General features: G+C 45.2%; 1 protein-coding gene across 1 annotated transcript in view; it reads left to right on the top strand.

The window, feature by feature from the left end:
* ARFGEF2 (ADP ribosylation factor guanine nucleotide exchange factor 2) overlaps nt 1-24,433 on the top strand; it is an 83,836-nt gene that overhangs the window by 36,340 nt on the left and 23,063 nt on the right. The window contains exons 11-26 of the mRNA XM_005688637.3: nt 1,079-1,178; nt 1,886-2,025; nt 3,366-3,474; nt 4,419-4,587; nt 6,398-6,509; nt 7,121-7,326; nt 8,439-8,523; nt 8,626-8,797; nt 9,424-9,575; nt 10,758-10,886; nt 11,896-12,054; nt 16,030-16,177; nt 17,292-17,391; nt 19,826-19,866; nt 19,967-20,136; nt 23,332-23,483. Of these exons, the coding sequence (XP_005688694.2) occupies nt 1,079-1,178; nt 1,886-2,025; nt 3,366-3,474; nt 4,419-4,587; nt 6,398-6,509; nt 7,121-7,326; nt 8,439-8,523; nt 8,626-8,797; nt 9,424-9,575; nt 10,758-10,886; nt 11,896-12,054; nt 16,030-16,177; nt 17,292-17,391; nt 19,826-19,866; nt 19,967-20,136; nt 23,332-23,483 (2,144 nt within the window). The remainder of the gene's footprint in view (nt 1-1,078; nt 1,179-1,885; nt 2,026-3,365; nt 3,475-4,418; nt 4,588-6,397; nt 6,510-7,120; nt 7,327-8,438; nt 8,524-8,625; nt 8,798-9,423; nt 9,576-10,757; nt 10,887-11,895; nt 12,055-16,029; nt 16,178-17,291; nt 17,392-19,825; nt 19,867-19,966; nt 20,137-23,331; nt 23,484-24,433) is intronic.

Here is a 24,433-nt window from a genome sequence, read left to right on the forward strand (position 1 = left end):
AGCACAGTCTACTTGCTGGCACCCCAGAGAACTTTTTGAGCAAGAGAATTCCTTTTCATAAAAAGTTATGCCCCCAAATCTTGTATATGTGTGTTCACTCATTTGTGTCTGACTCTTCGTGACCGCATGGACTGTAGCCCACCAGGCTCCTCTGTCCATGGAATTTTCCAGGCAAGAATACTGGAGTGGGTTGCCATTTTCCTTCTCCAGGGGAACTACCCAACCCAGGGATCAAACCCATATTTCTTGCATTGACAGGCAGATTCTTGACCACTGCACCACCTGGGAAGCCCCCAATCTTGTATACCTTTCATTATAACCCAAGGTTTAAATTGTGTGGTCTTTTGTTCGGCTCAATCCCCCAGACATGTTTGTTTAGCCTATAAATTGTTTGAAATAACTTGAGTTAGTATCCAGACTTGAGAAGTCAGGGACTTCCCTGGTGATTCAGTGGCTAAGACTCCGAGCTCCCAATGCAGGGGGCCTGGGTTCCATCCCTGGTCAGGGAACTAGATCCCATGTGCCATAACTAGAAGCTCGAATGCTGCAACGAAAGATCCCAAGTGCCACAACTAAGTAAGACCTGAAGTAGCCAAAGAAATAAATATACATATTTTAAAAATCAGGAAACACGATTCTCCATATAAATCCATATTTCTGATTTCCTTTCAAAAACCCACAACTCCAATTCTGCCTTTCCACGTGGCAACTCTTGGCTTTTTCTCTGGAGCAACTGCGCACTCTGATGGGGCCGTGTTCACTGTGGTCCTGCCCTCCTCACTCTCCCACACACACTTGGGTTCCTGTGCTGGGCAGCCACCTGCACATACAGACACACAACCGGGCAGCCACCTGCGCACACACACACACATACACAGCAGCCACCTGCACATACACACAGAGACACACACACCTACACCCCCACACCCCCTGGTCTCCCTCCACATACACCCCCCCTCCCCGGCCTCTCTCCCTGCTTTACTAATAGACTCTGCCTGCTTGTAAAGGCTTCAGGGGTTTTGAGCCCTAATTTAAGCTATTAATTGCTGTCCTCCTTTATCTTCTTCTTGTCATATAGGTCTTTTTCAAAGAGATTTTCCTGAACATTTTAGAAACATCAACAAGCTCTTTCGAGCACAGGTGGATGGTCATTCAGACCCTGACAAGGATCTGCGCAGGTACTGTCTCCCAGAGTGGGGCTCATCCTTTTGACTTACCCAGAAACACTTCTGAGGCTTTCATTCTCCACAGTCCAGATGAAGACCTTGATCCCCTCCTTTTATCGTTGTAATGACGTGCTGAGGAAACCATTCCCTTAAAGGCTGCTGCTCACCTAATGACAAGACTGTTTTGCCTGGGATTTTCTGACTGTAGCACGGAAAATCTCATGTCCTGGGAAACCTCCTGATCCTGAAAAACTAGGACACTTGTCACTGTCCACAAGCTGAACATGGTTTATAAGTCACAGAGTCCCAGGTCTGAGTGTCCTAACTCCTGGCTGGGTGCTAAAGTAAATTTGCGTTTCCCTTCGCACCACCCAGTTGTGTGACGACGAACTGAGCGTCTATTTGTCATCAAAGTAACCTCATCAGAGTTGCACGGCTTTAAGAGTTGGATGAGGCAGTAGCTCTCCCTTTTGGACGAGGAGAGGAAGCTGTGAGAGTTTGAGTGAGCAGCCTGAGATTTCAGTGAGTGCCAGGGCAGGCCTAGGAGGGCCTCCTGCATTTCTAGTCCTTCCGTCACACACTTCCTGAGTGAGCGTGTCCAGCCTGAGTTACTAATTCACTGGGAAAACTTTTTGACCAAGGAATCTCATTTAATAAGGAAACATAGCTGTTCTCTGTGTTCAGTCAGAATTTCTAACATCCGTGTGTTATTTTCCAAGATGCCCAGTGCGTTGTAGATATTTACGTCAACTACGACTGTGATTTAAATGCTGCTAACATTTTTGAGCGCCTCGTAAACGATTTATCCAAAATCGCTCAGGGAAGAAGTGGACACGAGCTGGGAATGACGCCTCTGCAGGTAAAACCACTGAGAACGTTCATGCATGTTTACAGTTGGTTCACTTCAGTGCCCGTTTGTCAAGCGCTGCCATGTGCCAGGCACTGTCCTTGGTGCTGGGGATGCAGCAGTTAACAGAACGCAGACGAGCACACCCACGTGCACAGCTGCTCTGGTCCTGACACTTAGAAGCAGACCATGAAGAAGCGAGCTGCAGGGAGAATAAAGCAGGGACGATAGGGGTGTTGGAGGCGAGGGTGGAGTCATCAGGGTCGTCTCCCTCAGAAAGTGACGCTTGAGCTGAGACCTGTAGGGAGCCTGTTCACTCTGTCACCTTTCCATAGATGGCGTGAACACAGGATCCCAGGCTAGAGTAAAGGCAAAGGAGATTGCTTCTTTCTAGATCCCCTCACTGTTCCCTCCCTACAAAGACAATAGGGTTCTTAACCTGAGGTCTCTGAAGAAGTTGGTTGGAAGGTCTGTGAGCCACCTGTAATCACACGTAGAGTGTTGGTGGATATGCGCGTTTTCCTTCAACAAAGGTTTACAGTTGTTGGTAGATTACCCAGGGAGATCCAGACCATCTTAGATGCTGTTTTGAGTCTAAAATGTTTGCAGTTTTTAAAAGATGATTGGCAACTCATTCACATTCAGCTTTTTAGTTGAGAACAGTGCTACTTTTCTTTTTTATAAATATTTATTTGTCTATTTGCACCAGGTCTGTACTTGAAGCATGCAGACTCTTTAGTCACGGCATGTGGGATCTAGTTCCCTGACCAGGGATTGAACCCAGGTCCCCTGCCCTGGGAGCATGGAGTCTTAGCCACTGGACCACCAGGGAAGTCCCGAGAAGTGCTACTTTAAAAAAAGAAAAAGAAAGTATTTTTATTTACCTGCAGAGTAAGCCTTAAGATGGAATGCTTTTGTGGATGTTCAGGGGATGATGGTGTCCACGGTCATTCATCTGCTACATAAGATTCTTTTCTCTTTTTTCAGGGTCACTAGTTAAGACTCTCTCCCTTTTTTTAAAGTGTGTTTTAAGTGTTTGCTTGGTTGTTTTTTTAGTTTCTATAAGCAATGAATGAGAATTTCACTTTAAAAATCCAAATAATACTCTTTACTTTAGGAAAGTACACATCCCATATTTTTGCAGGTAGGGAGTTTGTAATGAATACCTTTAAAGATGATCATGGCTTTTGCAGTGAGCCCTCAGTGTTTACGTCACAGGTTCCCTCTTCCTTGGGTCAGTAACTCTAAATGTCGGTGATTATCTTGTATCGTCACAGGGTTCCCAGAGCCCTCCAGACATCTGCACTTAGTTTATCCGCTGAGTCTCTGTACTTGTCGCCTTTGTCCTTTAGGAGCTCAGTCTCAGGAAGAAAGGCCTGGAGTGCCTCGTGTCCATCCTCAAGTGCATGGTGGAGTGGAGCAAAGACCTGTATGTGAATCCCAACCATCAGACCAGCCTGGGTGAGAGACCCCTCAGCGCACACACTCACCTCCCACCTGCCACCACCCGCCGCTCACAATAGGCTGCCCACGACTTTTGGAAACAGCTATCCTGATATAGTTGTCTTGCTAAGTTGCTGCTAAGTCACTTCAGTCGTGTCCGACTCTGTACGACCCCATAGATGGCAGCCCACCAGGCTCCCCCGTCCCTGGGATTCTCCGGGCAAGAACACTGGAGTGGGTTGCCATTTCCTTCTCCAATGCATGAAAGTGAAAAGTGAAAGTGAAGTTGCTCAGTTGTGTCCGACTCTTAGTGACCCCATGGACTGCAGCCCACCAGGCTTCCTCCACCCATGGGATTTTCCAGGCAAGAGTACCAGAGTGGGTTGCCTATAGTTGTCTTAGAATTAGCAAAATACCTTAGTTTGGGAAATACCTGAAGTATTTTAAAGGTTCTGCTTTTTAATCCATCTGGAACTTGGGTGTGGGGGGGCGGTGGTTGGAGATAGTGTGAATTGTGCTCTAACTTCATTTTTCCAAACAGAGAGCCATTTATTACAACTTCTTTTAGCAGTCTTTCTTTCCCTCACTGATTTGAAGTGCCACCTTGACGGTATATCACTTCTCCCTGTGTGCATAACTGTTTCTGAATTTTCTGTTGTATTGATTTTCTGTTCCTCCACCAATCCCATGCTTTTCAAATGCCTAGAATTCTACAGTGAGTTCCAGTACCTGATAGGACAGGTTCTTTCTTGTGCATTTTTGCACTTTTATTCTTTCATGTGAATTTTAGCATTAGCTTATTTTCCACAAGCAAGTTGTTAAGTAACCGTGATAGCAAGGTTTTCATGAACAAAGCTTATTGTTACAGGTCTAGGAAAGGGAACTACACAGCCAGACCTCAGCTCAGCTGCACCTGCGTCCCATCTGCTCATTTGATTTCCTTTGCTTTTATGTCGTCGCAGGTCAGGAGAGGCCCATGGACCAGGAGATGGGGGACCTGGCGAGGCGGAGCAGTGTGACATCCATGGAGTCCACGGTGTCCTCAGGGACTCAGACAACCATCCAGGACGATCCGGAGCAGTTTGAGGTCATCAAGCAACAGAAGGAGATGATTGAACACGGCATCGAGCTGTGAGTGTGGCTGTTGTTCTGATTGAGTCTCTTGGGAACCTGGCTTTGACTCCTGAAGATGAAACGCCTGTTACAGCTGGGGCTGGTGCTATGGTCAGGCCCAATCAAGTCGCGCCAAGTGCGCGTTGTGAGTGTGTGAGAGAGAAATCTCATAGCTTTGTGAGGTTGATGCCTGGTCTTTTTTTTCTTTCTTCCTAATTTATAAAATTTAACCAGTTTAGAAAATGCAGAAAAGTATAAAGCAAGAATGTTAAAATCACTCATAAAATTACTACCTAGAGGAACTCGCCATTGGTAACTATTGTAAAAAACTTCAGCATACAAAAAAATTAATTCTTGCCATATCAGTGTTATCTATTCTTTTTTTTTTCTGAACCATTTGAAAGTAATTTGTAGCCATCACATTACTTAAGCTCTACATGGCTGAAAAATAAGGACCTTCTCCCATATAATCACATCATCATCATAGAATCATGAGTAAACATGGTTTCTTTCATCTTTTATACATAGAAATGCATATTCTCACATGTTGTCCAACTTTTGAATGGTTAGTCAATTTTGTAAACTCCGTTTATTTTAAAAATTGATGTTACAGTACTCATTTATTGGATTGGCCTAAAAGTTCACTTGCGTTTTTCTGTAACATCTGATGGAAAAACCCAAACGGAATTTTTAGCCAACCCCCAGTGTGATTATTTCTGTTCTCACCATCCCTGCATCCCCCCAATGTGTTCTCCCACAGCAGCTAAAGGAATCTTTTAAACACTCACATCAGTCTTAGCACTGCCCTGCCTGCACTCACTCCAGGTTTCCCATTTCCTCCCCACAGCCCTATCCAGCCTCCAGCCTCCCTCTCTGGTCTCTTCCAGTACTCCTGGATCTTGTATGGGTTTCAGTCCCTTGAACATCTCAAGCATTTAGCACCATTGCACCCTCTGCTTGGAATATTCTTGGGTCTTTTTCAACCTTCAGGCTTGACAGAGCATCTCTTCCTCAAAGAGGCCCCCAGTAACCACATTCTCTGGAAGGTCCAGGGTCACCTCTGTCCCAGCAGAGCCTTTCTTCGCAGCTCTTGCTACAGTTCGTGCTTTTGGGCTTCTGTCAGTCCCCAGTGCGTGGCGTGGTGAATAACAAGTTGAATTTATATAGCGGTTATATTTGCCTGCCTTTAACAGGAAATACAGAAGTAACTACTCAAGTGCTGTTGGAGGAAATCCCAGAGTACAGAGTCTAGGACTGTTAGAGTGGCTCTTATGAATGTCAGAAACCCAGGCTGCTTTTATCTTTCTGCTTCACCATCCTGAATACAATTTGCGTTTTCACCGTTGCCTTCTGGTTTAAGACGACTGCTGGAGCTCTGGTCATCACACATGTATTGTGGGGAAGAAAGGGAAAAAGCAAAAGACGCATACCCCCTGCCCCACACAGCCAAGTCAGCTTTGCTGTAGAAGTGCCCACACCAGTTCTAATCTCTCACCGGCCAGAAGTTTATCAAATTGCCATACTTTGTCTAAGGGAGGCAGGGAAATGTGTTTTTTTAATCCCAGATAGTTGTGTGCCCAGCTAAACAGCTAGGTCTTATTAGTGTTGGAGAAGAAGAAAATGGATTTGGGGTGAAAACCAGCAGATTCTGTTAGATCTAGGTCAGAAATTAAAGGTGGAATTGAGAAAAGCTACCAGGACACACAAGACTTTGTGTGCTGATATGGGATGACTTGTTCATCGTGTTACTGTAATTTGCCTCAAATGCCAGCTATTTCCATCCCCCAGAGTTTGGAATCAGCAACCTGTGTCCCATGTCTTGAAACAGATTCAACAAGAAACCCAAGAGAGGGATCCAGTATCTCCAGGAGCAGGGCATGCTGGGAACATCGGTGGAAGACATTGCCCAATTCCTGCACCAGGAGGAGCGTCTGGATTCTGTAAGACGGGTGGCTGGGCACATACTTGTGGGTTCTTGCGTGTGGCTCTGAGACCTTACTGGCTTTCATCTAGAGACTGGCCGACCCCTGAGTGCAGTGCCATTGTCTGCACTCCTGTTTACATAGTCCTGTTTATCCTTTTGGCTAGTGTTGCAAGAAGTTCTTTACAGGGAATAAACTAGCCTCCTGACAGGTGGTGGTTTATTTGGGGGGAGATGGTGATGGACAGGGAGGCCTGGCGGGCTGCGATTCATGGGGTTGCAAAGAGTCGGACACGACTGAGCGACTGAACTGAACTGAACTATAGGAGCTAAGTGTCCCTTGACTGCCAGAAATTGTTCTTTCGGGTGCTTATCTGCAGCTCATCTCTCTGTTGAGTGTGTCTTTTCATTCCTCCATTTTTCAGTGCCTTTCTTCATGGCAGTGCCAACTGAACCTGGGATGGTTTGGTGGTTGGCCAGGCTTAGGGAGTGACCCAGCTTTTCTAGCAGCCCAGCCCATCCTAAGTATTGAGAGCCAGGGCACTATTCCTCGCCTGTTTGACTGAAGTGTCTTTCACTGGGTGTTCATATTTGACAGTTTTTAGGTGTGAGTGAGTGTGTATGTTTCAGACCCAAGTAGGTGATTTTCTGGGAGAAAGCATGAAGTTCAACAAGGAGGTGATGTATGCCTATGTGGACCAACTCGACTTCTGTGAAAAGGAGTTTGTCTCAGCCCTGCGGACATTTCTAGAAGGTTTCCGCCTACCTGGAGAAGCTCAAAAGATTGATCGGCTAATGGAGAAGTTTGCTGCAAGATACATAGAGTGCAACCAGGGGTGAGCACCGTGTCTAAGTCTCTTCCACCATGTTTTTGCCCTCCTCAGAGCATCAGTCTTAATGTGGTTGGGGGTTCGGTTTAGTCTTTTAAAATCTGTGTCCAGCCACTGAGGTTTCTGTTCACTCTGCACCAGCAGGCACTGTGCTGAGGGATTATCTCATGTAAGAGCTCCTATTCTTTTTTTTTTAAACATAGAGCAGTGTGTAAATTTAACGTCTACAACATTCGATACATTTATATATTGTATTATGGCTTCCCTGATGGCTTAGATGGTAAAGAATTTGCCTGCAATGTAGGAGACCCAGGTTCGATCCCTGGGTGGGGAAGATCCCATGGAGAAGGGAATGGTTACCCTCTCCAGTAGCCTTGCCTGAAAAATTGCAGGGACAGAGGAGCCTGGCAGGCTGTCCATGGCATCACAAAGAGTCAGACACAACTAAATGACTAACGTAATATGGTTGCCATGGTAGTGATGATTAGCCCCTCTCATCTCATATTAACTATTTCCTTTTATCTTTTGGAAGATTTAAGATCTAGTAGAGAAGTCAATGGCACCCCACTCCAGTACTTTTGCCTGGAAAATCCCATGGACAGAGGAGCCTGGTAGGCTGCAGTCCATGGGGTCGCTAAGAGTCGGACACGACTGAGCAACCTCACTTTCACTTTTCACTTTCATGCATTGGAGAAGGAAATGGCAACCCACTCCAGTGTTCTTGCCTGGAGAATCCCAAGGACGGGGGAGCCTGGTGGGCTGCTGTCTATGGGGTTGCACAGAGTCGGACACGACTGAAGGGACTTAGCAGTAGCAGCAGCAACATTGCTTTAGTGGTATGAAACATCGTAGCATATAAAAAAGTGAGTTTCTTTTTTTTGGTTCTCATCTCTTCTGGTCTTTTTTGTTTTTAAATTTAATTAATTTATTATTTACTTATTTTTTCTTAACTAGGCTTTTTTAGACTCTGGATCATTAGTTATCATTAAGTGGCGACGGAAGCATCTGGGGAGCAGTTGGCCTGCTTTGCAGCAAGCGTGTCTCCCTGAGCCCTGTTGCCGCCATCCAGCCTTGTCTCTGTCCGTGTTCTCACATCTGAAATCTTTTTTGTTTTTTAGGCAGACTCTGTTTGCTAGTGCTGACACTGCGTACGTCCTAGCATATTCAATTATTATGCTAACTACAGACTTGCACAGCCCTCAGGTAACATAGTTTAATGACTTAAATACTACAGTAGCTAAATAAATAACTGTTTGGGCCCTTGGATGTCTCCTAAGTGGATTCTTCATTTTTTTTAAATTTCAGGTAAAAAATAAAATGACAAAAGAGCAGTATATTAAAATGAATCGGGGTATCAATGATAGTAAAGATCTACCTGAAGAATATCTCTCAAGCATCTATGAAGAGATAGAAGGCAAGAAAATTGCGATGAAAGAAACAAAAGAACACACAATTGCCACCAAATCTACTAAGCAGAGTAAGGTCTAATGGCAAATTATTTCTCAGTTCCAATGTTCAGGTGTATCAGAATGCATGGTTAAATTCCCTGGTGACAGATTTAGTTTGCATATCTAGCTATCTGAATAAGAAATGTGATTAAATTAGTGATTATGATTACATTGACACTTTTACAGTATCACTTAACTTCTTACTAGATCTGCAGTTAGTTACAAGAGGGAATTTAAAATAATCTGAGAGCTAAATTACTCCCAAAAAATGTGTATTAAAACTCTACTGTAATACCAGTGGTGATTGTGTTAACCCTGATTGGAATTCTCCTACTTAAGACCCCTGCGAGGCTGTCAGTCTCATTGGTGAGGCAGCAGGGTGTCCGGTTTAGAGCGCAGGCTCTGTAGCCACATTGTCTGAATTCAGGTCCCAGCTCTACTGCTTGTTAGCTGTGTGACCCTGGGCAAGTTACTTAATGTTTCTGTGCCTCATTTCCCATCAGTGAAATGGCAGTAATACTTTTTACAGACTCAGGAAGTGGTCCTCATGAGGAGGATTTGTGAGTTAATTGCTGTAAATCTTGTGAAACAGAGCCGGGTACATAGCAAGCACTCAGTGAGTATTAGCTGTTGTTACCCTCTTATTTTTTTGTAGGTGTCGCTAGTGAAAAGCAGCGACGGCTACTATACAACTTGGAGATGGAGCAAATGGCGAAAACAGCCAAAGCTCTGATGGAGGCCGTGAGCCATGCCAAAGCCCCATTTACGAGTGCCACTCACTTGGACCACGTCCGGCCAATGTTCAAAGTGAGTATACGGAGAAGTTCAGACACAGCTGAAGCTGATTCTAGAGTTGATCAGCCAGAAGCTCACCAGTGAGTTTATAATGGTGAAGAGATTGGGGAGGGGAAAGGCCACGTCTGGTGTTTCTTTCTGACTAGTAACTAAAGCGAATCCTTCCTGGAAGCCCCATAGTGTTGCTGGGGATGCATCAGCACGGGCTCAACAGTCAGAGCATCTAGTTTAAGCCCTGCCTTTGCCACTTTGTTGCTCTGGGACTTGGATCAGGTTATTCAGCCTCTCTCTGTTCATCATCTGTGAAATGGGTCCTGCAGGGCTGCTGGGGGGATTGAATAAATTAATTATTCAGGCAAAAGAGACAGTTTTATTGTGATGTCTCATCTCAGTGGCCTCAGGGTTAGCCTACAAGAAGACATGAGGTAGAAGTAAAAGACGTATCGGTGGGACTTCCCTGGTGGTCCAGTGATTGGGGCTCTGTGCTCCCACTGCAGGGGGCACAGGTTAAACCCCCAGTAGGGGAGCTAAGACCCCACATGCCAGTTGGTGCAGCCAAAAACAAAAAAACAATATCCTAAGTTCTCTGTTTTCTAAATGTCTAGAAAAGGTATGTGTTCTAAATATATAGCACTCATGTTTTCTCTTAAGTTTTTAAAGTAACTGCTGATATCCTGTTGATCACTTCTAGATTTTTGTGTGCTTTTATTTTCAGGAAATTCACAAGAAAGTTGGAGGAAAAGTAAACTCCTAAGTAATCTGAATTAGGAAGCTTTCAATAAGCTAAGTTGATAGAACCTAAGTTGCTTATAGATTTTACTTTTCATGCCAACCTCCGATTGGCAATAGATGCTGCTGCACCATGTAAAGGATTCTCCAGTCCCGATTAGACTAAGCAGGGAGTGGGATCTCCGATGGATTAGTGATGTCTGCCATGAGTACAGTAGACGTGATGGTGGCCCAGTAGCCACGTATGTGCCACCCTTCCTTTAGAACTGTGCGTTTAGTAAACGGCATGCTATAGTGATGGCTTTGACCCCGGTTTAGGAGGAATTTTTATTTCATGTTGTGAATGAATCAGAATAGCCGTGAACTTGACATCCTGGCTGTGCTTGTAACTAATAACAGTGTGGCCTCTAAGTGCTCTTCCACACTGAGATTCCAGACGTTTTCCAAACCTTCCTCCCCTGGTAGCTGGTGTGGACACCGCTGTTGGCAGCCTACAGCATCGGACTGCAGAACTGTGACGACACTGAGGTGGCCTCGCTGTGTTTGGAAGGCATCCGGTGTGCGATCCGGATTGCCTGCATCTTTGGAATGCAGGTGGGTGTACATTAGCACAGCTCCAGAGAAACTGGTGGGCTGTGTTCTTCAGGATTTGGCAAAATTTAGAAACGATCAGATATTTCCAATTAGCTGAAAACTTCTCAGCAGACACCTTACTCATGCCCACTGAGAGGAAGACGACAGATTTGTGCTGGCAACAGCCTGACTGGGGGAAGAATTGGCAATTTGGATTAAAAACCATTTTTGAAGGTAGGTGGGTGTCCAAGCTACTTAATCGGACTTGACAAAACAGCCTTCCTATCCATCTGGCTAGGTGCCTGGTGCTGGAAATAGTGTTTTTCCTTTTAAAACCAGCTTATTATTTTAATTTCCCAGGTCTTCTCTGGGGGAAATAAGTAGTTCAGTGGAAAATGAATGTGTCTGTAAATCTTTTGGGTCTTGAAAAATTCAAGCAAATAAGCAAAATACAATTCGAAACTCTTATGAACTCAGGAAGTTGTCAGTTACATATATCCTAAATCACTAAGAAGTTGTACCCCTCTCTTTGGGAAACCTCAGTCTTCTGTTCCCACGTATCTTACAGATAGACGTTTTCTTTTGTACCAAGACCCCAGGCTTGGACTGCAGACAGTCTGGGTTTCACACCTCACCTGCTGCTTCTCTAGCCTAACGTTGGTCTAGCCACCTCCTCCCTGAGTCTCCCTTTATTTCCTCATTTGCAAACTTGAGATAACAGACCTGCAGGACTGTTGTAGAAATCAGCATTTACCTGACAGCCTTAGCATTCAGCAGATTGCTCCACTACTCCCTCAGAAGAGAGGTCAGTGGCAGAGGAGAGGCTCGTCCTCAAACGTGCGATGAGGTTTTTGGGTAGCGGGAGGACAGAGGCATGGAGTACCGGGTGTGGCCCGGGTGTGTTAATGTGCGTACAGCCTGTCCCCACGCACACGGGAGGCAGCAGAGGAACCGGTGCTCAGTCCCTTTCATGCGAGACCCGTCTCACCCAGGCCGGGGTCTCAGCGTCCCCTCTCTGCCTTGCTTGCAGCTGGAACGAGATGCCTATGTCCAGGCCCTTGCACGCTTCTCCCTGCTGACAGCCAGCTCCAGCATCACGGAGATGAAGCAGAAGAACATTGACACCATAAAGACGCTCATCACTGTGGCTCACACCGACGGCAACTACCTCGGGAATTCCTGGCACGAGGTGGGTGTCTCTGAAAGCCCGGTGGTTGCCTTTTCTCAATGAGGATGAGCCCCAGCTTTCCTTCAGTTCAGAGTCCATCTCTCTTGGGTCGACTCTGTTTCTCTGCAGTCAAGCCTCTCTTTGACTCTGGGTTTTGTCTTAATCCCTGTGTTCCTCATGTATCAGAAAGTCAGCCTCCCTGGGGCTGTGGTGAGGGAAACGCCTCAGATCCGCTACCTCACCAAGTGCCCCCGACACCATTGCCAGTGCCTGTGCGGAGCAGACCTCTGTCGTAGCCGCTCTCTTCCCACATCAGCGCCTCTTTCCCCAAGTCCTTACGCCCCTCCTGAGCGCTCTTACTGCAGGGAGTGGATTTAAAACGAAGCACGGAGCCCAGTTTCTCTCCCAAATGTAGCAAAAAGGACAAGGTCAGCATCTAACGTGAGCCATGAGGAAGGTTGCCAGCAGGCTCACTTTTGTTTTTTTTAACTAAACCATGTTCTAAGAGTTTCATCTAAGGACATACTTACCCATGTGTCCAGACAGGTGTTTGAAAGGTCATGCATCGAAATTTTAGTTGTTCTAGGGAGAGAGTAGATGAAGGACAGCCTAGATTGTCCCATCAATGAGAGATTGATTTTTTTTAAAAAAGCGTAGTGTGCCACTCCTTCGGAGAAGGCAGTGGCACCCCACTCCAGTACTCTTGCCTGGAAAATCCCATGGACGGAGGAGCCTGGTGGGCTGCAGTCCATGGGGTCGCTAAGAGTCGGACATGATTGAGCGACTTCACTTTCACTTTTCACTTTCATGCATTGGAGAAGGAGATGGCAACCCACTCCAGTGTTCTTGCCTAGAGAATCCCAGGGATGGAGGAGCCTGGTGGGCTGCCATCTATGGGGTTGCACAGAGTCGGACACGACTGAAGCGACTTAGCAGCAGCAGCAGCAGGGAGAGATTAGATGAAGGACAGCCTAGATTGTCCCATCAATGAGAGATTGATCTTTAAGAAAAAAGTGTTGTGTACCACTCCTTCAGAGAAGGCAGTGGCACCCCACTCGAGTACTCTTGCCTGGAAAATCCTATGGACGGAGGAGCCTGGTGGGCTGCGGTCCGTGGGGTTGCTACGAGTCGGGCACAACTGAGCGACTTCACTTTCACTTTTCATTTTGCTGCATTAGAGAAGAAAATGGCAATCCACTCCAGTGTTCTTGCCTGGAGAATCCCAGGGACGGGGGAGCCTGCTGGGCTTCCATCTCTGGGGTCGCACAGAGTCGGACACAGCTGAAGCGACTTAGCAGCAGCAGCAGCGGGGAGCCAAGATCCCACATGCCTCTTGGCCAAAGAACAAAATATAAAGCAGAAGCAATATTGTAACAATTCAATAAAGACTTTAAAAACCGTCCACATCAAAAAAAAAATATTTAAAAGAAAAAAAGATAATGTTTCTGAAGGGAGAGACAGCCAGCATTACATGCTCCCTGATGGATGCACACGATAGCACTTAAGAAATGTTTTTGCCTAAAACTCCAGCCTGAGTCAGTTCAAGCCTCCACTGCTTATTTAAAGGAAACATAGGGAGTGGAGGAGCACGGCAAGTGGCATCATGAGAACACAGTCTGCGAGCTGTGGGACACGACAGACTCTCAGCAAATGACCAGGTTCTTCAACAAATAAATGGGAAGAAAAATAGTAGAGGGGTGAGGGAGAGAAGGAAACAGAGAGAAGTCTCTTTCTGTAAAGAAACTTCAGAGAAAAGCCGATAAAGATGCTATTGAAGATGGTCTTTAATACTTTGATCACAGTGTATTAAATTAAGAAATCACTGCATAAGCATGGTGCGGCGTCATCCTTCATGCCAGGCGTACACAGAAAATGAGACTTGGAAAGATGAACACGCATGTTGGCATCCTCTCTGTGTGACAGAATTATGGAGACGATTTATTTCCTCTTTTTCCTTCAGTTGTACTTTCTAATTTCTCTACCGCCTGAAGGTATTACTTTTTTGTTTTAGAGGGAAAACTAAGTAGAGTAGAGGCTCGCGTGTGGAGAGTGGTGGGGCTGTGATGACCTGGAAAGGAAGTTGCTGGCAGCCCCCTGCTGCCACAGGGATCACACAGTTCAGGGCGAGGGCCCAGGGCCAGACAGCTGGTCTGGGTGTCCGCCTCTTCTGCCTGTATGACATGGCAAGTTACTTCCTCTGTGCAACCTTCAGAGGGTGGTTGTGAGAAGGAAAGGAATTAACATGTGGAAAAATGGATTAGAACTGAATTTGGCAAGAAGAGAAGGAAGTGGCAGCCCAGTCCAGTATTCTTGACTGGAGAAGCCCGTGGACAGAGGAGCCTGGTGGGCTACAGTCCACGGGGTCGCAGAGAGTCGGTCATGACTGAAGTGACTCAGCATGTACAGGAGCTTAGTAGCTCTTAGCTGTTAATCGCTGTCATCATCGTGGCGCACACCTTAGTCGTTTTTCACTGTCGCTCCTTCCTCTCTCGCCACTCTGAAGTGTCCGTATTAGAAAGCATGGGAGGGGCAGGTTGGCATTGTTTTGAGTTGTGTGCTTTATTAATAAATTATTTCCTGTTTCCTGAGGAATCAGTGTACCCTAATGAATCAGTAGATAGCTGCTCTCTCCCCTAGAACTTTCTTTTTCTTTTAACTGAGATATACGTTAATGTGGGGCCCCTGCCAGTTGCCGAGTGTACAGCGGCAGCTGGAGATGTTAAAAATGAATCAGCCAAAAAAAAAAGCCATCACTGATTTGATGGTCAGACACTCTGAGAAGTCAGGTTGGTATCAGTAAGTCCTTGGCCACAAGTGTTACATACATATCCCAGCTTCTGGAAAAGGAGGTCATTAGCAGCTTACTAGTAATAATTTGATAGTGTGACACGTGGACTCCCTGTGGTTCATTCGAGTGCCTGTCTTAGTCAAGGGGAAGGCAGTTTCTAAGTGAAAATCCTCAGCAGTGCTCCATGGTGTCGTGGAGTCCCATACTCTGGGACTGGGTTATAAGGTCACCACGGAAAGCAAAACTCAGCCGTAGTCAGAAGTCCCCATGGAAATTCCCTAAGAAGGGTTTACCTGGAGATGTATGTGCCGTCCCTCCTCAAGTTTCAAGCAGCCAGTTTCTGCTGCAGTAGAAGTTGAAGCCAGTCTCTGTATTCAGATAAGCTACAGCTGGGAGAGGGCCGTGTGCGGGTATGGCCTCTCCAGCGCCTGAGCCACCCCATGGGGCTGGGAGATCATCTTTTCTCCTACCGCCCACCCATGCCAGGGCACGCCCTCATTTATTCCGTTAACCAGAAAATAATCGTCAAGTGCTGGAGATTCAGCAGTGAACAAGACAGAGTTAATGCCCTGTTGGCACAAAAGACAGAGAACAAATACGTGACATAATGCTGGAAAGTAAGTACTTAAGAGAAAAAACAAAACCGCATGGCCAGGAGATGGTGATGGGGAGGGTGTGTGATCACAGGTGGCTAAGGGAGGTCCCTGGGGACACAGGTCTGCGCTGGGAGTCTGAGGGGTGAGCCATGGGGAGGAGCAACAGTAACACATTCAAGCATGAGGAGCAGGCGGTGTGCTGTCGATCTGAGGGGAAGGGTGGGAGGGAGGTGGGGATGGCTCGGGGCGGGGGAACGGCATGGTGACCGGAGTGCCCCACTCTGATCAGATGTTTTGTCTCTATGGAGCGCTTATTTAAATTTGCCTAAATGGACATCCATCTTGCCTCTCTGTTGTACTAGTTTTTCTTCTGCTCATTTTCTCTTTCCCTTTTTAATGGTTTAAAAAATAAAGTAACGAGGTCTGTCTTCCAGACCCACACTCAGGGGGTTGCCTAGCCAGAAGTAGGGAAGCCAGTCTGAGTCTCTCAGATGTTATCCTCTCCTGAAAGGCTGCATGTTTCAGAGAACTCTGTAATGACTGAGTTAAGGGGGCACTGCCCTTTTCGGCCAATGAAGCGGGAACTCATTTCTTCACGCCCTCTTTCCTCAGATCTTGAAGTGCATCAGCCAGCTGGAGCTGGCTCAGCTGATAGGAACCGGTGTGAAGACGCGCTACCTGTCTGGCTCCGGGCGTGAGAGAGAAGGGAGCCTGAAGGGCCACACGCTGGCGGGAGAAGAGTTCATGGGCCTTGGCCTCGGTAAGGTGCCAGGCCCCCCAGCCGGCCGCTGCGGATTCACAGTTAACAGGCACGAAGCCCTTGCCTCGTCAGGACCGTAGATCACCTGTTTCTTGCGTGCCAGCTGACAGGATGCCTGTTAACGGAGTGGGAATGCCGTCTCAGCTCTCAGTTGTGATTAAACTGTCGAGTAAATGCTAATTTTATCGACATCAGCAGGGTGCATCACTTTTCTTTCTATGCATATAAGTATGTTGTGGGGTGGGAAGCCATCTGGTGTTCAAGGAGTGGGTGTGCATATCTTCAGATTTCAAATAAATTCAACCTCTCTTCCCTGTTCATTTGGGAGGCTTATATTAATAGGTATTCTTATGAAAGTAGGGTTATTTCTGGTGATACATTGAACTGAGAGACTCTCTTGTCAGTGATACAATGATAACAGTAAAAAAGGGCAGGCATCCCAGGCCACATTCTAAGCACTCAGTTTGTATATTTTAATTCATTTACTCCTTGTAACAACTCAGTGAGATTGGGGCTATTATCCCCATTTTGTAAATGAGATAAGTGAGGCAAAGGGGGATGAAGTGCTATGAACGAGGTGCCGTTTGGAGGAAGGAGCAGAGGTAGGTTTCAAGCCCAGGCCATTTGATACAGAGAGCAGACTCCTAGGTCCCACGGAGCACTGGTTGGAGTCGTTCAGTTAAAAGTACAAACTCCGAACATGGAGGAAGGGTAACAGCACCTTCTTCTCAGGGTGTATATCAGGATGACTGAAGTAGAACGCCTCAGATCTTCAGTTTTAAACCGTTACATGTTCTAGGAGCTCTGAGTTAGTATCAATCAACTTGAATTTGTTTTTTCTAAACACAGACATTTAATACCGTAAAAAATACAGAAGACTGTTATGACAGGGAGATGGATGGTAAAGGAAGAGAGAGAACTTGTATAAGAACGTATTCTAAATGCAAAAATGCCAAAACCTGAGTTAGTTTTATTTTGCCATCGTTGGAGGGTTTTTTTTTCGCTTGCAAACCAATCTCACAGTCTCTTGTCTGTGCACGCTGATGTCACAGGATACTTGGTTCTCTACTTGACCGTTTCAGAGGCACCATTGCTTTTGTGCACTGTGTTCCAGGTAATCTGGTGAGCGGCGGAGTGGACAAGAGACAGATGGCCAGCCTGCAGGAGTCAGTCGGCGAGACCAGCTCTCAGAGCGTAGTGGTGGCTGTGGACAGGTAGTGAACTTGTTCTCCAGGGAAGCTGGGCCAGCCAACGCCCTGGCGCCTTCTGATAGTGCTGGGTGTGGAGGATCCCTAGTCTGTCTGACTGTTGTGTTTCACCCCAGATCACTCAAACTGAGCAGCAGAAAACGCAGCACGTTTGCCCACAGCTGCCGATCACCTTCACATTCACTTGGGTTTTGATCTTGAACTGTCATAACCTTTTTAAAAACTATATGTTGGGGAATTGCTTGGCAGTCCAGTGGTTAGGACTCTACACCCTCCCCGCCTAGGGCCTGGGTTCAGTCCCCAGTTGGGGAACGAAAATCCCACAAGCCATGCAGCACTGCCAATAAATTAATAAAATTATAACTTCAACTTTGTGGCCAAATTATGTCAGAAACGAGTTTTTGCTTGTTCTAATGTTTTGAATTTCCTTGGTTTAGAAGTTACTTTTTAGAAAATTTCGGAAAGAGTATTGGATTTAAAGCCTGTCTGTGAGTGAGAGTTGGCCAAGTTGACATTTCCATTTGTTTTTCTTCACAACCTTTCAGTTGTTTCTTTTTACTTAAAACGTGACCTAAATATCCAAGAGCAACAGAGATATTCTCATTTGAAGATACTCATTATGTTGTTGTTTAGTTGCTAAGTTGTGTCCAACTCTCTTGCAACCACCTGGACTATAGCCCAACAGGCTCCCCTGTCCATGGGATTTCCCAAGCAAGAACACTGGAGTGGATTGCCATTTCCACATTAGGGCTTAAAATAGGAATTTTCTTAAAAGTCAAAAAACTCCTGAAAATTGCCATTGAATGATCATATACACTAAATATAAATAATTTCAGATAATAGCAGTATAGAATTTATGACATCATTTGTATTGCCGTCAGAACAATTTTCTTAGTATTTTAAACTCTTAAAAGCGTCTGCCTCTAATATGGGAGACCTGGGTTCGATCCCTGGGTCGGAAAGATCTGCTGGAGAAGGAAATGGCAACCCACTCCAGTATTCTTGCCTGGAGAATCCCATGGATGGAGGAGCCTGGTGGGCTACAGTCCACGGAGTCGCAAAGAGTCGGACATGACTGACTTAACTAACTTAGCATATTTTGATCATCTTGCTCCTGCTGCTTTTCTCCTTCTCTCCAATAGAAATACTGTCTGCAACACACTTTTGTTGAGTTTTTCCCACTTTTTCCTCTTAGGTTTGGGCCGATAGAACAAAATGTTTGTTCCGCTATTAACTGCACGTTTCTTCCCTGTTTCTCTGCCTTAGCGAGATAGTGGACAATAGTAGCTTGTCTAGCACCTTTCTTTGTGCTTATATTTCTTAAATTGAGACATAATTCATACATCCTAAGACTTACTCTTCTAAAATGTACAGTCAGTGGTTTTTAGTATATGCAGAGTTGTGCAGCCATCTAATTTCAGAGCTTTTTCATCACCCCATAAAGAAGCCCCACATTTTTACAGTTCCCGTAACCACTAGTACACTTCCTGCCTGTGTAGATGTGCTGATTCTGGACATTGTTTGAATTGTTTTATTTTCCCCTTTCAAGTATGTCTTTTTTGCGCATGATTTTGGGGCTCTTTTGTTAGTTGCTAAGTCCTGTCCAACTCTTCGAGACCCCATGGACTGTAGCGTTCTCTGTCCATAGGATTCTCCTGACAAAAATACTGAAGTGGGTTGCCACTTCCTTCTCCAGGAGATCTTTCCAGACTAGGGATCAAACCAAGTCTCTTGCACTACAGGATTCTTTACCACTGAGCCAACGGAGAAGCCCCTCTGTTGTTAAACACATATATATTTACAATTACTAGGTTTTCTTCACATATTAAATCATTTATCATTGTGAAATATTCTTTGTCTATAGTAATGACTCCAGTTTTAAGTCTGTATTGTCTGATATCAGTACGGCTACTCTTGTTTTCTTTTTGTTAACTGTTTACATGTGATTTTTTTTTCACACTTTTACTTTCAGCCTATTCAGGTTTGAATCTAAAGAGAGATTAGCAGGATGAATTAAAATAAACATGGTCTAAATATATGCTGTCTAAAAGATTCAGCCATTTTTCTTGAATAAATATTGTCCCAAGCCTTTGGTAATTTCCAGAGTTCAGATCTGAAAAATTTGTTACATTTTTGTCAGTTTTTTGGTTGCTCTTATGGAGGAACAGCTTTTTAAAGGTCCTCAGTCTGCATTCCCCCTGCTGTGGAATACCATATTCTGCACTATCATATTTTGACTTGCCCCCATCCTTTTGATGTTGCTTTTCTCTTCCTACCAGTATAAGCATTTCTGCTCTGAGTGGGCCTCGTTGACCAGTTCTATACCTCTGATGGGAAGTGCCAAACCTGAAATGTTGCCTTTTTGTCTTTTCTGAGTGTTTGAAATTGAACCTTCATCTTCCAAATATAATTTTTATTATATCTGGAATTTTCTTCCTAGAATTTTTACTGGCTCCACCAGGCTGGATGGAAATGCGATAGGTAAGTATTTGACTCACCTGTGAAACTGCAGAGCCTCCTGTTATAACTGTCTGACCATTACTAACGAGGCCTCGCGTGTGTTGTTGGGTCTGGCCTGTAGTTGACTTTGTCCGCTGGCTGTGTGCCGTGTCCATGGACGAGCTGGCTTCCCCCCACCACCCCCGCATGTTCAGCTTGCAGAAGATCGTGGAGATCTCTTACTACAACATGAATCGGATCCGACTGCAGTGGTCCCGAATATGGCATGTGATTGGAGATCACTTCAATAAGGTAACTCTTCAGATTCAACAACCACTCTGTTGGTGTCCAAAAAAAAAGGCAGGCGACTAAATTCAAAACACAAGCGATTGAGTGTTTAGGTGCCAGAATTCACTTTCCCTGTGGAGTCAGGAACAGCTGATAGCATACCTACATATTGATAGAACTTATGGAGAATGAGTTAAAAATCCATTTGTGTATAAAATACTTTAATATCCCATGTTTAGGATGTAGGCTGACACCATAAAAATCATTATGATCACTGGACAAACACATTGGTGCTTGAAAGCACTGCAAAACCCTGAAGCGCCTCTGAATGACCAGAGATTAAGTTAGGTTCTTTACAGTTGCAATATAAACGTCACTGCTGCCTGTTTTCTGGCTTCCATCGCCACCCCTCATCTGAAATCTTTTCGAGGAAACTAACATTTATTTAAATCAGAAACAAGCCAGAGACTTCCATGTTCTAAACTGAAAACTACAGAGAGAAAACCAGATTGCTCTCCACAAGAGGTTTCGTTGTATACATATAGACACATGCACGTGTATACTGAACAAATGAAATCAAAATATATATTACGTACATAAATGTATGTGTCTGTAATGTCATTTGCTTTTTAAGGGAAAACTAACAGCTTAATAATACTTTTTCCTACCAAGACACATTTCATGATTTCAAAACAATTTTCTCAGGCCTGGAGATAAAGAGTTGTAACACAGATGCTTAGAAATAGTGTGAATAAAAGACAGCTTATCCAGAAGAGGACTGCACTCTCTACGTTGAATAGAAGAAAATCTAAGAAGTAATCTGCCATTGGGATTTAGAGCAAACAGTTGAGCAATGGTGAATCATTTGTAGCATTTGCCAATTTCTGTGGTATAAATACCGCACAGTGGTCGATGGACAGCTCCCAGTATGGGGAGAGTTGGGCACTGTCGGCTGTCCCAGGCAGCCGTGGGACCCCACTGAAAGGAGGCACGGTCACATGCAGCCTTGTTTCTAACTTGGCGCATCAGCTAATCTGAGGTCTTTGTTACTTTGCTTGCTTGTCAGCTCTACGTGAGGCACTTCTGAGCACACTATCTGTTTAGCAAACTAGCTGAGTACCTTGTACCAAGTAGTAGACAGATGAGGTCCCTGCCCTCATGAAGCTCACTTGCATTCTGTGATAAAATTGTTTAGCCACTAAGTCATATCCAGTTCTTTTGCAACCCCACGGACTATAGCCTGCCAGGCTCCTCGGTCCATGGGATTTCCCAGGCAAGAATACTGGCGTGGTTTGCCATTTCCTTTTCCAGGGGATCTTCCTGACCCAGGGATTGAATTTGCATTTCCTGCATCAGCAGACGGATTCTTTACCACTGAGCCACCTGGGAAGGCCTCGTGATAAAATAGCTGATGGTAAAGGGTTAGGCATTGCAGTGTGTCTGGCCTCTCTGGAGGTGACCTTTCTGAACCCTCAGTGAGGAAGGAGCCACAAGAGCCTGTAGATGACCCACAGTAAATGTTTGTTGAGCAAAGGGTAACATTGCCACCTAAAGTAATCAAACCACTCAGCACTCATGTTTCCCGCCATTCTGGGTAAATAAATCCCTAGTGGACATCACTGGTAGGAACTTGCTTGGGAGAGTAAATGTGAATCATTAGCATGACTGTACCTTGTATTCTCGTCCAAGCCTGTGACACGCTTGAGACCTAGGCTGGCAGGTAGTAATTAGACATTTCATGGTTGTCAGCCTCATTACATATGCCCGTTCCATCTCATCAGTGCTCTGAAGTGCGAGGTTGTGGCCTGCTCGGTTGCTCAGTCTGGGGCTCTTCACTCTTTCCACCACCTCAGGATGTTCCATTCCCCATGGGAGCTGGAGCACATGAGAAGCCTGTGGGTTTGAACAGGCGGGTGGTGGACTAGAGCTCTCGGGATTCCCACAGTCATTGGGACAGTCCCATGTTTCTCCACTTCTAGACAAGGGCACAAGTGTATCCAGGGGCGTGCAAAGCTGCATAGTAAGCGTAGAGTGTATTCCTGAAGCTGCCAGGGATTTTTAGCTAGGGAATAATAATATTGCTGCTAAGTCGCTTCAGTCATGTCCAACTCTGTGCGACCCCATAGACGGCAGCCCACCAGGCTCCCCCGTCCCTGGGATCCTCCAGGCAAGAACACTGGAGTGGGTTGCCATTTTCTTCTCCAATGCATGAAAGTGAAAAGTGAAAATGAAGTCACTCAGTCGTGTCTGACCCTCAGCGACCCTATGGACTGCAGCCTACCAGGCTCCTCCGTCCATGGGATTTTCCAGGCAAGAGTACTGGAGTGGGGTGCCATCGCCTTCTCCAAATAATATTGTTACTAGTCTCTGATTACATCAACATTACATGAACACTTTAAAATATTACAGTTAACAGCACCTTTGACCATCAGCAACCCTCAGCCAGACTGTCATCAAAGCTGGTTATTCTTTTAATCCATTCGATATACAGGCCAACCTCAGAGATACTGCAGGTTCAGTTCCAGACCAAAGCAGTAACGCGAATACCACAGTGAAGTGAGTCATATGAACCTTTTGGTTGGTGGCTCAGATGGTAAAAAACCTTCCTGCAATGAAGGAGACCTGGGGTCAATCCCTGGGTTGAAAAGATCCCCTGGAGAAAGGAATGGCTACCCACTCCAGTATTCTCACCCGGAGAATTCCATGGACGGGAACTTGGCGAGCTACAGTCCACAGGGTTGCAAAGAGTAGAACATGGCTGAGCGACTTAACACTTTGAAACAAGTTATGCTTACTCTATACTGTAGTCTATTAAGTGTGTAATAATTAAAAAATGTACATAGCTTAATTTTAAAATAGTTTGTTGCTAAAAAATGTAAACCATCACCTGAGCCTTCAGCAAGTTGTAATCTTTTTGCAAATAGTAACATCAAAGATCATCGTAGCACATGTAATAATAATGAAAAGTTCTGAAATCATGTATGAATTATCAAAACGTGACTCAGAAACACGTGAGCATATTTTAAAAGCAGCTTTAATGTATTTTGTTGTGAAACTTTAAACTGTACAGGTAATAGCCAAGAAAGAGCCTTTTCCTCCTCCTGAGGTCTGTTTTCCCAGAGCATTTATTTTGAAGGCAGGCTGTGTGTGAGGTTCAGAACCCCACATCCACAGTTGTTCCACTGTGCCTGTTTCACCTCTCCTTCTGTTCCCGCTTAGGTTGGCTGTAACCCCAATGAGGATGTGGCTATCTTTGCTGTTGACTCATTAAGGCAACTCTCCATGAAGTTCCTTGAAAAGGGAGAATTAGCCAACTTCCGTTTCCAGAAAGATTTTTTGAGGCCTTTTGAGCATATTATGAAGAAAAACAGGTATGTGCATTATTCTGGAAGACCCTTAGACCCCTGTTGGGATCTAAGAAGGTCTCCTAACAAACTGAGTACCTTGTACCAGGTAGTAGACAGATAGAGTCTCTGTCCTTGTGGAGCTCACTTGCATTTTGTGATTAAATGACCACACAATCGGTCTTTTTTCCTCTCTTGTTGATGGAAGCAGATAGAATGAGCTGGACTGTGATTCACACCTCTTGTCTCTAAGCAAATCCCATTGAGATCGCTTCATCACCTCCACAGAGGGCAGATCACACTACTGCAGCCCATAGACATCATGCCTTCTTACCTGGGCTGGTGCCAGCGGAGTTCAGAGAAAGGGCCACTGCCAAAGTATCCTTGAACAGGGGGAGACATTGGCCCAGCCTTTATGCCCCAGGGAGGTGATAAGAGAGGTCAGGACAGCTGTCCCCCTGAAGTAGTCACTCTGTTCATTCATTCACTCGGCCTGTAGTTTTTGAGGCCTGCCATCTGCTACGTACTATTCTCGCTGCCAACCATACAACAAAACAGAAAACAGTCAAAAGTTCCTAGTTTGGCCCTGATTTGATGATCATTGCAGCTAAGTGATGGGTCTATGTGTGTTTATTACCCCATCTTCTCTTTTATGTAAATGAAATTTTCCATGATAAAATTTTTATAATCCCTGTTTATAGTCCAGTGAGATAGATAAATAAACCCAATGTTTAGTCAGTGGTGATAACCACTCTGAAAAACAGTGTCAAGGTAAGGGGAGCACTCTTACATGGGCAGTCAGTTGAGGTATGTTAACAGACGTACCTTCTAATCTACTGTAAATATCCAAGGAACACCATGTTGAGCCTTGCAGCTGCTTTAGGAAATGGACCATTTCTTCTGTCTTCAGGTTTTGCTTTGTAATAATTTAAAATATTCATCTTAAGTTACATATGTATATTCCCATCCAAGTGTAT

The sequence above is a fragment of the Capra hircus genome, chromosome 13, assembly GCF_001704415.2.
Source record: "Capra hircus breed San Clemente chromosome 13, ASM170441v1, whole genome shotgun sequence".
In the NCBI taxonomy this organism is placed as follows: Eukaryota; Metazoa; Chordata; class Mammalia; order Artiodactyla; family Bovidae; genus Capra; species Capra hircus.